Genomic DNA, 11,075 nt, shown 5'->3' on the forward strand with positions numbered 1-11,075 from the left:
AATATTTTTTATATTCCTAATTAGTATTACATTTTTCATATTGAATGACCTGACTCGTTTTAGGATTCGTGAGACGATCTCACAAAAGTATAACCCTTTTAAATGACAATTATATTGATATATTTTTTTTAATTTTCTAAAAATAAATTTACAAGTATATTAATTCGTTACTTTAGTACATAAATTTGGTTCATATATTGTAACTATATAAATTTAATACTGTAGGTATATAAGTTAATTATTGTAAATAAATAAATCCACTATTGTACGTACATAAATTTACTATTTTTGGTGGCATTTTTATGTATCTGTAGTATTATTTCTATGTATTTAATTTTATTTTTATATACCTTTAATATTATTTTAGGTAAGATGAACTCTGATTCACGATATAGAGAGTAATTTGCAGCAACTTTAACTAACTCAGTAGTCTGTACTTTGACAGAGAAATCATAGATATCAGGAAACAACGATGTGGCCCACCAGGAAGATAATCTGAAAGTAGGCCCAACATATGGCCCATTATGACATACTAAACCACATGGGGGTGGAGTGGAGCTTGCGATAATTATGTTTGTTTTGCATGGTTAAAATGTTAAATTATGCATTTCAGCTTTATCTTCTTTGACCGAAAGCGGGACACGTGTACAACGGTAATTCCACGCCGTAAAATTTTCAAAACAAAAAAAGGCCCTAATATTCCTCTCAACGTTCGGTTGGTTCCTCCTCGAAGCAGACCAGTTTTCAGCTCTTCACTGCAATTTCCGATCAATCCTCGACGAATTTCCGACCTAAAGCTCCCTCCTTACAGGTACGCAGTTCTCCTTTATCCATGATTATAGGAAGGATCATCTCACGAACGTTCCGCTTCCGATCGGGTACCGTCGTTCCGGAATCGGAAGTCGAACCCTTAACAGTAGTTTCTGCTAAAGATAATAAGTTTAATTTTGCTGTTAGAAAAGAAATGAATGAAAACGTGAACGTTGAAAGCAGTTATGTTGCCGGAATGAAGTGATTTGGAGACTGAGACGATGTTTACTGTTCACAGACTCTATGTTATGAAGCAAAATGAGAATATGTTCTTAAATCTCAATTCTAGTGAGTAAGTGCTGAGCCAGTACATAGAAACTATAGAGGAAGATTTAGGTTCGAAAAGAAGTAATGAAAGCTACATAACATTAGTATTTTGAACTGAATGATTGAAACTCTTTTTCCCTTGCTTGGAAAATCATCATCGCAATCTAGGTAAGAGGTGAACTATTATGCCTTACTTAAAGATAATAAGAACAGTAAGATGGAAAGTGAATGTGTGAGCTCAAAAATTTAAGTTAACCAATTCTGAATGCATACAACTTTGATGAACAGGTGTTAATCCTCTTCCAGTTTAAATAGTTTTTGTGCCTCTGCAATTCCATTGTGTGTTGACTTGAAATACTCAAATCGGTCTTGTTTCCACTTTCTCCACACTCCCACCCCAAATCCCCTCTTTTAACTCTTAATATCTCATTTCACTTTTATAACTCTCATTTATTTATTTATCCTTTATAGGTGACGGTTTCAACTATGGCTTCCTCCTCCTCTGAGCCAACTGCTAAACCAGAAGGAAGCAGTGGCAATGATGTTTGTGGTGGAGAAACATCAGAAACAGCAGGGCCTACAGGAAGTGATCAGCTATCTTTGTACAGAGTACTGAAGAAAGCAAAGAAAGAGAGGGTCTGCACAGCTAAAGAACGCATCAGCAAAATGCCCCCGTGCACTGCTGGCAAGCGAAGCTCTGTATATCGTGGTGTCACTAGGTATTTCAGCTAGAAAATCATAGTAACACATTAAAAAGCATGTCCAAATAGGGTCAATTTGGGTGCTGTTCCTTAAAAGGGAATAAAAGCTTAGTCACTAGCATTTTATGAAACATACTGCATGATAGTTTCTCTACTATCTTTTCAATTTCCACTGCTTGGTAGTTTCTCAACTATCTCTCCAACTTCTTGACATTTTATAGACCAGGGTTCCAGAACCTAGTTGACAGTTTTGTATTTTTGTTATTTTCTTCCTATAACTAATACATTGATGCTACGTGTTAAGAGTCCATATCTATAAAATAAGAGAGAATATATGGGTTTATAAGGCCATGGGTTATACTAGCTAATTGGTTGGATTCAATCTTTTAGTGTGGTTTGGCCATGTGCATTATAGCCCAGTTGAGTCTTTGTTCACAACACATTAACACTACGTAATATTATCTCTAAGAAATTTACATTTATATTCAATAGAACTTTTCTTTCTCTTATACTTTTTAGCAAAAGCTATTTATTATTGATTTGGTGATTTCTGTACCTCTTTTAGATGGCCATTCATTTTACACAATAAATAAATAAATAAAATGACTAGTTTGCTTTCTTTTCCTTAGATTTGTGAGTTTTAATCAAAGGCAACTCTAAAACTCCCTATGTTTCCATTTTATTTGTCTTGTTTACTGTTTATTAGTCAAACCAACTCTTCTTTCTTTGTTGATTTTCTTATAATTTTTAAATTCGCCTTTTTGTATTTTATAGTACTTTTGATGTAGTTTCCAAGTATATAAATTTTATACACTAAAAATATAAATAGTATGAAAAATTGAACTGTAAATAACTTGAGTCAAGTCTTGTTAACTGAACCCAACACTTAAAATGGGACAGAGAGAGTAGCAAAGATCGGTGAGAGTTCAGTGACTTCAGTCTGTATCATAAATGTGATTTCAGTGGTAGCAAAACAATAGGAAAGGAAGCTAAACACGAACTGAAGTTAATGTTGCTAAAGCATTCCACCTTGGCATATGAGTTGGTTCAAATTATTTTTCTAATGGTTACCAATTCTGTAAAAACAAATGCAAGTTGCATACGTCTACTTTGCATGATAGGAGTTGTAGGGCCAACCGGCCAAATGCACATGCTTTATGCATCAGTAACTATATTTCTGTGTCCTTTTTATGAGTTAAGTAGTTAGCTGAATGAGGAGCTTCCAAGAAATTTTTAAAAATCAAGTCCTTTTTTATTTCATTAAACCTTGTATAGCATATTTTGTGCATTACCTCAAACTAGTTCTGTTGCGTTGCATTTGCAATCTTACATATAGTTGTGAGTGTTTTTTTAAGTGATTCCTTGTATGGTTATGTATGATAAGTTTTGTTTTGAGTAGACTCAAACCATGTTACAAAGATGAATGATCAGTATGCATCTTTGCTATTGTTTGCTAGCACCATTTGAACTTCCATTTAACCTTTTTGTTTTTCATTAAATGATGGAATGCTGTAATGGTAGTGTATCTCCCTTGAGATTTTAACTATTTCAATTAGGCTAGACAAGTGAAGCTTGAAGTTTGTTTCTGATAGTTTTACTGAAAATCTGCCACAAGTTAAGGCTATAAGTGCATAAGCATCTAGAAGTGCTTGTGCCATTTAGTTTTGCATAAAGGGTATGTAGAATTAAGCAACCTGTACAAGTTCTTCCCACACCTATCATTTTCGTAATGCTAAAGTGCACCGGTTTCTAATTTAGAGGTTGCATTAAATTTGAGTTACTTATGGATAAACTGGCAATTATTGTGCCACTTGTTTGACTTAACAGGGTAGTTATAATTGGTTTGGATGGTCCTTTTTTCATTACTAAAAATGCATGCAAGTACAGATTAACTTATCCTTTCATGGCAAAATTGTGATACATGATTTTTGGATGTATGAGTAGGCATAGATGGACTGGTCGTTATGAAGCTCATCTTTGGGATAAAAGCACCTGGAATCAAAATCAAAATAAGAAGGGAAAACAAGGTCTTTCTCTGCCTCTAATAGATTCATGGTTATTGTTTTTACATGATGATATAAAGTCTAACTTAGAGCTCAAATGCCTCGTTGAATTGCATGTTTCAAAATTCTTACATCTGTGTGGACATTGCGTGCTGATTGGTTCATGATCCCTGTGAACAGTTTATTTGGGTAAGTAGTTTGATGTATTCTTTTCTTAAAAGTGAAAATGATGAGGTTTTAAATTAAGTTTAGTAGTTAACCATTTAACCATTTCTGGTTAAAAATGCCTGTAGGTGCATATGATGATGAGGAGGCTGCTGCCAGAGCATATGATCTTGCTGCTTTGAAATATTGGGGTCCTGGAACACTCATTAATTTTCCAGTAAGAAAATACAGATCCATAGCTTAACTGATTTCTGTAACAAATACCAGAATCCAGAGTTTCTTCCATCCTGCACCTCAAATCTCCTTCCATTTTCCTTTAACATTAAAATATAAAATTAAGTTTTCATTACGTTTGGCAGTAACACAAGTATGTTATCCAGTTCTGTTAATTTGTAGTCTCTCAATCCATTTCAAATTATTTTCTTCTACTTTTTGTCCAAAATTAAAAGGATCCCTTTACTTAAAGGGTAAGGAATACTATCTACAATAATTCAGGTTTATATAAAAGGTACTAACTTTAGCTTTGAAGTGACATTTTCCCTATAAACTATGTGCTTGTCAGAACTTCTCAATACACAGATTCAAATTATTATCCTCACGGTGGGTGGGTAGCTTACAATGATAACTTGGGATTTGTGGTTTCCTAGAGCTTAAATCTGTAAAAGATGCAATTGGAACTTTGATAAATGCCTTAATAGATACTTGATGAATCTATGGCATGTAATTGAGGGAATCTTTACTTTTTATTGTTTTAGGTAACAGATTATACAAGGGACCTTGAAGAAATGCAAAACCTTTCAAGGGAGGATTATCTTGCATCACTTAGAAGGTATGTAGTTATCTACTTACCTGCATTTACATTTACTCTGAAAGCTTATAATTCGAATGTGGTGTGGTTTATGCAATTTCTTGCAGAAAGAGCAGTGGATTTTCGAGAGGAATCTCTAAATATCGTCCACTTTCTAGGTATGCTTGCACGTGACAACTATCTCCTCTTTTATTTCATGGCTCATGAAATCAATGATATATCTGTATGTTTTCCACTTCTAACAATACATCTGATCTAGTTTGCTTTCTTGCATAGTAGTCGGTGGGATTCACAATTTGGTCGTTTACAAGGAGCTGACTATTTCAGCAGCAAACATCATGGTGACTTTAACTTTTTCCTCTTGTGAAGATAGGACCAAAATAATGAAATTCATAATATTTGGAAATTCTAATTTCTTTATCTGTCTGGTGCAGGTGGTGATGTCACTGCAGATAATGAATATGTAGCCGGTTATTGCATGGACCAAAAAATTGATTTGTCAAGTTATATCAAGTGGTGGGGAGCCAGCAAAGCTCGTCAAGCAGATTCTTATGTAAAAGGGACATCAGAGGAAACCAAGCATGGTTGTTCTGAGGATACTGGTAATGAAGCTTCAGAATTGGCAGTTCAGCCAACTGAACCCTATGAGATGCCACGTCTGGGCTTGTCACAAAAAGGAAAAAGTCATAAAAGCTCCACAACTTCTGCTATGAGCATTTTGTCACAATGTGCAGCTTACAAGAATTTGCAAGAGAAGGTAGCAAAGAAGAAAGAAAAAGTTGAGAATGATGAGAATGAAAACAAAAATACTATCAACAAAATTGATTATGGGAAGACAATTGAGAAATCAATACATGATGCTGGAAATGAGAGGCTTGGAGCTTTATTTGGAAGTAGTGTAGGATTAACAATCAACAGAAACATCCACCCGCTCACTCCTATCTTGTCCGCTCCCCTACTAACCAACTACAACAGCATAGATGCCTTAACAGACCCTGTTCTTTGGACGTCTCTTGTTCCTGTTTTTCCTTCAGGATCTTCACGTGCTACTGAGGTTTGTTGTTTATCTTTTATTCTATTAATAATTTACAAAGCACTTGAAGGGGAAGTAGATCGAACAACTACGGTTAATATTATACTTCCAGTCATGCGATTAATATATTTATGCACCATGAAGCTCGTACCAATTCATGCAGGTCACAAAGCACGAGTCTGGTTCGGATTATACTTTTTTCCAGCAAGAAGACTGAATCTCTCATAAGATGAAAGTTGTTGCTACAGACTTATGGTGTCCATCTATGAGTTTAAGTTGTTGAAGGGTGGGCAAACACTAAATTTTCAGAAGGTTTGTACTTTGTATAATTATAGCTTTTCCTGAATGTAAAATGGTGAGTTCCCTGAGATAATGGTTCCTGCATGTAGAAATGTAAAATAGCCGATGATGTTTATTTATTTATTTATTCTTTCTTTCTTTTAGACCAGTTTGATTCAACTTTTTTATTTATTTATTTATTTATTTTATTTTGTGCATTTAGGTTTAAGGAAGTATTCCAATTCATGTTGGCAGGTAAGACAAATTCTATTTAATGTGTCAATTTTTTATTGGTTGAGGGCCAACCAATAAATCTTTGATTAAATTAGATCATCAGGCAATAGTCATTGGACTTGTTTGGTAACTTTTGTCTTGCCCGCCAATTGAATAGCCTTAAACCTATTCCATGCAAGACATAGGAACTTCTGTTTGGGACATGAAAGCTTGCTAGTGGTTTCTTAAGGATCACAAATATCAATTATGTAGTCATAGATTCTCATGATGGTGTCAGGGCATATTTCATTTCCAGTCACCCACCACAGATTAGAGGCCCAAAATAAACCACTTATTAATGTGTTAAACTGTTATGCCACTGAGTCTTGCCTCCAGGTCCCACTTTCCTTTATCCATAGCCGGATGTGTCTTTGGAAAGGTGATCATTTTCTTGATGCCTCAAAAGTCACCCACTCCTGATCGAGTGGGTTCTTGTAACAATAAGTGCCAAGTTGAATGTGTTTGTGGATGATTTTTTAACCAATAATGTGTGTGTTTGTTTAACATCGTCCCTTAAGCATGAGGTTGGGGTTTGATCCCCACCCATGTGAATGGAACAAACCATTTGACCAGTCTCCTACCACTTAGTGTGCTGATAGTAGTGTCCCCTACCACTTAGTGTGCTGACAGTAGGGACGAGAGATTGGTCTTCTGGCTATCGGCTGGAGAGATACCTTTGGGCAACCAAAAAAAAAATTCTTCCTTTTTCCTCTTTCCTTTTCTTATGTTGTACTCCGTATGTTCTTGTGTATCTTTGCTTGAAAATAGTAGCCAAAGATGCATACCTTTGTGAACGACTAGTGAGAAAGTGTTTGTTCTCTGTGAAGCTTCAATTGAAAAGTGCGGCATGTAGCATGCATGAGTACTAAGTTTAGGAGAAGAAAAGTAGTATCACCGGGGATCGAGTCTCACCAGCGGTAGTGTGGGAGCAACATCTCAAAGTGAGGGGGGCTCCTTGTGCGCAGTGAGCACCGGTCTAGCCTCTGTGGTTCATGTTTAGTTGAGTCACCATGATTTACATCCTTCCAAATATTCTGTCGGGCCGGAGTGTGGGGGCCCTTAGGGTTGGGGTTCAACCTTTTGGAAGAAGGAGAAGAAAAGTAGTATTGTCAAAGCTGGCTAGTGGGCAGGGCCGGATTTTAGGCTGTGCAAGCTGGGCAACCGCACAGGGCCCCCAATTTTAGAGGGGCCCCAACGTTTAGAAGCCTAATATATAATTTTTACCTAGCTAGTTTAGAAATAAAAATTAAAAGTTTTCAATTAATCTTAAAAATGTTCTATGAAGAGATGGTAGAAATGTGTATTTATTGTATTTCAATTTCAACTTGGAGGTCAAAGGTTCAAAACTTGCATATGTCAAATTTTTAAAAATTATGATTTTGGAGGGCCTTAGTTATTTACCAGAACAGGGCCACAAAAACAATGCTAGCATGTATAGCTTAGATAATTTAAACAAACATTAACTCAAAGTTGTAAAGCCAATAATGACTCTAAATAATCTAAAACAAAATTATTATATGCTTAAATGATAAAATTTAAATAAAATTTAATTTGATTATGTTATTAGTATTAATATTGACGGGCCTTTAAATCCCTAACCCATCCCTACTTCATTAAGTGGCGGTGCAAGCCGGGTCGTGGGTAAATTATATCGTACACCAGAGCGCATAATGTATTGTGTATCCTGGCTTAAAATGACGTCATATTGTATTTGTATTTTTTTATTTTTTTAAAAATTTCGTTTCGTGTGTCTGCTGTAACTTCTAATTTTTTTTTTTTTTTTTTTTTTTTTTTTATGTTTCGAATGTACATAATTGTATAATAGAATACACATAAACTCCGTTGCATCACTCCCCACACAACTTAACAAAACGACGTTGTTTTGAGCTGGGCGGGGCGCACAATGATTGTGCACCCTGGTGCACGATATAACAATTGCGGGTCGTGAACTATGCTTGTGTTGGTAGCTCTAAACTCAAGAATTCAAGTCACATAAGTGGCTTCATATTAGTTCATTTATGGCTATGTATTCATCTAAGGTCCTCGTCCAACATTCCGGGTCATTGAACTCGAATACAGCAAACGTCGATGGCATTGAGTGAGACATGTTAGTTGTAAGTTGTAACTGCTTTTGAGAGTAATCACCTAACCATTATTATCCATGAATGTACAAGAATACATAAATACATAAATCATTTAACATTTTTACTTTTTTTTTTTCAATAACCATTTTTACAATGCCTCTTTCATTGGCTTTCAAATAACAATACAGTAATGAGAAACCTAATGTACGTACCTTCCAGTAGAATTCCTGAGTTTTCCCGTAAATCAAAGAAATTAAAAAAAGAAAAAAAAATCACAAGCTAGAACTGCTTCATTAATTATATATTCTTGGTGTGCATGGTATTGGTACGTTTTCTCTTGTCATAAGTAACTCCCCTAGCCTTAGCCTGAGCATCCCGGAGCTCCCTCAAGTAGAGGCGCACGGCGCGGCAGCCAAAGGGGTTGGCCTCCGGCAGGCCGCCGTTCTCTTCGAAGGCGGCACGGAGGCGGCCGACGAGGGCGTCGAGGCTGCCCCAGGCTTGGTTGAGCGGGCAGGGACAGGGAGCCGGCGGCTGCGGCTGCCCAAAATAAGGACAGCAAGCGGTGTGAACCTTGGTCTTCCCGAACTGATCCAGGTACTTGAAGAACTCTAGGATGTTGGCGCCGCTGCAGCGGGAGAGGAGAAGCGGCGGCTTGTGGCTTTTCAGGTACCGCCCGAAGGCGTTCCAGTCGCGCTGCTTCTGCACCTCGTATCGGCTCATTGTCATTATATTATATTATTATATCATACCAACCTTAATTAAGGAGGATATATTTCGACAATTATATATAGAAGTAGACAGCACCATTGATGTCCACATATAATGCTCAAACTAAGTATGATTACGATTTTTGGAGTAGGGTCCGTCCGTTTAAATTAGTTTAACTGTTTATATATTATGGTTGTAATAAATAATTGAAGTATATAATTATATTACACTTGATTTTATATTTGAATATAATATAATAGGACAGGCATGGGCCATGAGCAAAATTGGCATGTGGAATCATTTCAAACTGTCTTGTAGTTTATCACACGTATTACATCTTAGAATTGCAAAAGGTAAATATAAATGGAGATGCGGGGTATCGATCCCTGTACCTCTCACATGCTAAGCGAGCGCTCTACCATCTGAGCTACATCCCCAATTTGTTTCGAATTCAGAGTTTAGAGTATATGAACATGTTCTGTTTCAAGTTAAAAAATTAAAACAAACAAAGAATGGAGATGCGGGGTATTGATCCCCATACCTCTTGCATGCTAAGCAAGCACTCACTCTACCATCTGAGCTACATCCCCAATTGATATGGCGGTTCGTATATATTTTATCTATTAAAGTAATCGATTATTATTACAAAGTCGGCAACTTATAGTGAGATGGAGATAGGAGATGCAGTGATGGGCGGCTGACTTCTCACACAATTCTATTGCCTATAAAAGAAAGACAAAGTCAAAACAAAATGGTTGCTCCTTAATTTGTGTATCACAACTTTTTTCTTATAAAAATTGACTAAATTTAAATATTTGTTGAAAATAATATTGAAATAGATAGCTTGGGAAGTATATATACCTTTCAAGAATTTTATGATGTGGATGGCTGGATTTCATTTAGTATTCGAATCATATTTTCAGCTTTGTGGCAGCCCTTGAGTGCCCTACAATGAGGGGGAAAGGTCAAGTCTTTTGTCTCTTTTATGTCGAATGAATGATATTTTTATGAACTTTTGTGTTCTTGGACCTTGGTAAAGAACAAGTGCAAGAAGAATTGAGATTTATTTATCGAAAACTAATAATTTATTTGTTAGTGTGCTTGGGCAGTTGGACTGAAGTTTCTTTTGCTGGACTTTAAGCCATGTTAGGCTTCTTGTTTTAGCATTAGCATATATTTCCCATCTTGCAACCCCATATTTCATGTTCTCTTAATTAGCCCATGCCTTCACTTTCAATCCTATTCCCTTTTTGCTTGTTTAGTTTTGAGCCATGCAAGGATAATAAGGTGGATCTTCTTGGGCCAAATTTACTATTCATTGCCCTAAATATCTTGGTTTGGGATTGGGCTTCTAGAGGCTAATTAAGAATATTTATTTGAGGAGGCGAGACAAATTCACAGTCACTATTTGAGGATGTGTACGATGTAAACTCAACTCCTTTGTAATATATAGTCTCTAAATCACACATGATGAGGGAAATAAAACGTACTAGAAAGACCTTGGGCAATGGGCTCAATCGAACTCGTAAGCTTCAGGTATAAAATTCATACTCTACCAGTCTACCCCACAAGCCACCCTTTCCAGGCATGTATATTGATAGGGTAAATTTTTTCGGGTCAGGTTGGATGTGATCGGGAAATCCATTAGAAGATAGAATAATGTGGTCGGGAAACTAGATAGGGACTTGACTATACAAGGTCAGGAGGCTCAGCTCCAAGTGGAGTGGTGTAGGTTAGGAACCAAAAGTCCCCCTCCCTCGCATTTAATGTGATATTTATAGGAAAGTAGGGGAACACATGTCGAAAGCTCGGCATGTGCAACACGTGCTGCTCATGCACAAGGACAAGTCGGAGGCCTCGCTGATTCCTCCACATGCACAAAGGTTCCTGACGCCCTCGTTCCTGCCACGGTCGGTCTGACTAAAGGGGTTGAGGTTCCGTTTT

The 11,075-nt window shown here is 36.6% G+C and overlaps 2 protein-coding genes and 1 non-coding gene across 6 annotated transcripts; 1 reads left to right on the forward strand and 2 right to left on the reverse strand.

Moving 5' to 3' along the window:
• The first annotated feature begins 705 nt into the window (after positions 1-705).
• Positions 706-6,246, forward strand: LOC109164988 (AP2-like ethylene-responsive transcription factor At2g41710). 4 transcript variants are annotated; one of them, XM_019313560.1, is made up of 10 exons: positions 706-811; positions 1,549-1,796; positions 3,723-3,805; positions 3,962-3,970; positions 4,075-4,163; positions 4,702-4,775; positions 4,862-4,912; positions 5,031-5,101; positions 5,189-5,808; positions 5,951-6,246. In XM_019313560.1, exons 2-10 carry the CDS (start codon positions 1,564-1,566, stop codon positions 6,002-6,004), a joined length of 1,284 nt encoding a protein of 427 aa, XP_019169105.1. In that variant the 5' UTR covers positions 706-811; positions 1,549-1,563; the 3' UTR covers positions 6,005-6,246. The 4 variants fall into 4 exon arrangements, with proteins under 4 accessions (XP_019169105.1, XP_019169106.1, XP_019169107.1 ...); XM_019313561.1 differs by having other exon boundaries at positions 5,034-5,101; XM_019313562.1 differs by having other exon boundaries at positions 5,031-5,095; positions 5,951-6,230.
• A 2,313-nt stretch (positions 6,247-8,559) lies between these two features.
• LOC109164941 (protein LIGHT-DEPENDENT SHORT HYPOCOTYLS 4-like) lies at positions 8,560-9,227 on the reverse strand. The gene has a single exon (XM_019313502.1). The coding sequence runs from the start codon at positions 9,147-9,149 to the stop codon at positions 8,721-8,723; it is 429 nt and encodes a 142-aa protein (XP_019169047.1). The 5' UTR covers positions 9,150-9,227; the 3' UTR covers positions 8,560-8,720.
• A 268-nt stretch (positions 9,228-9,495) lies between these two features.
• Positions 9,496-9,568, reverse strand: TRNAA-AGC. The gene has a single exon. It is a non-coding gene; the product is annotated as a tRNA-Ala (tRNA).
• Positions 9,569-11,075: the final 1,507 nt, after the last annotated feature.

The sequence above is a fragment of the Ipomoea nil genome, unplaced genomic scaffold (assembly GCF_001879475.1).
Source record: "Ipomoea nil cultivar Tokyo-kokei standard unplaced genomic scaffold, Asagao_1.1 scaffold3069, whole genome shotgun sequence".
Lineage (NCBI taxonomy): Eukaryota > Viridiplantae > Streptophyta > Magnoliopsida > Solanales > Convolvulaceae > Ipomoea > Ipomoea nil.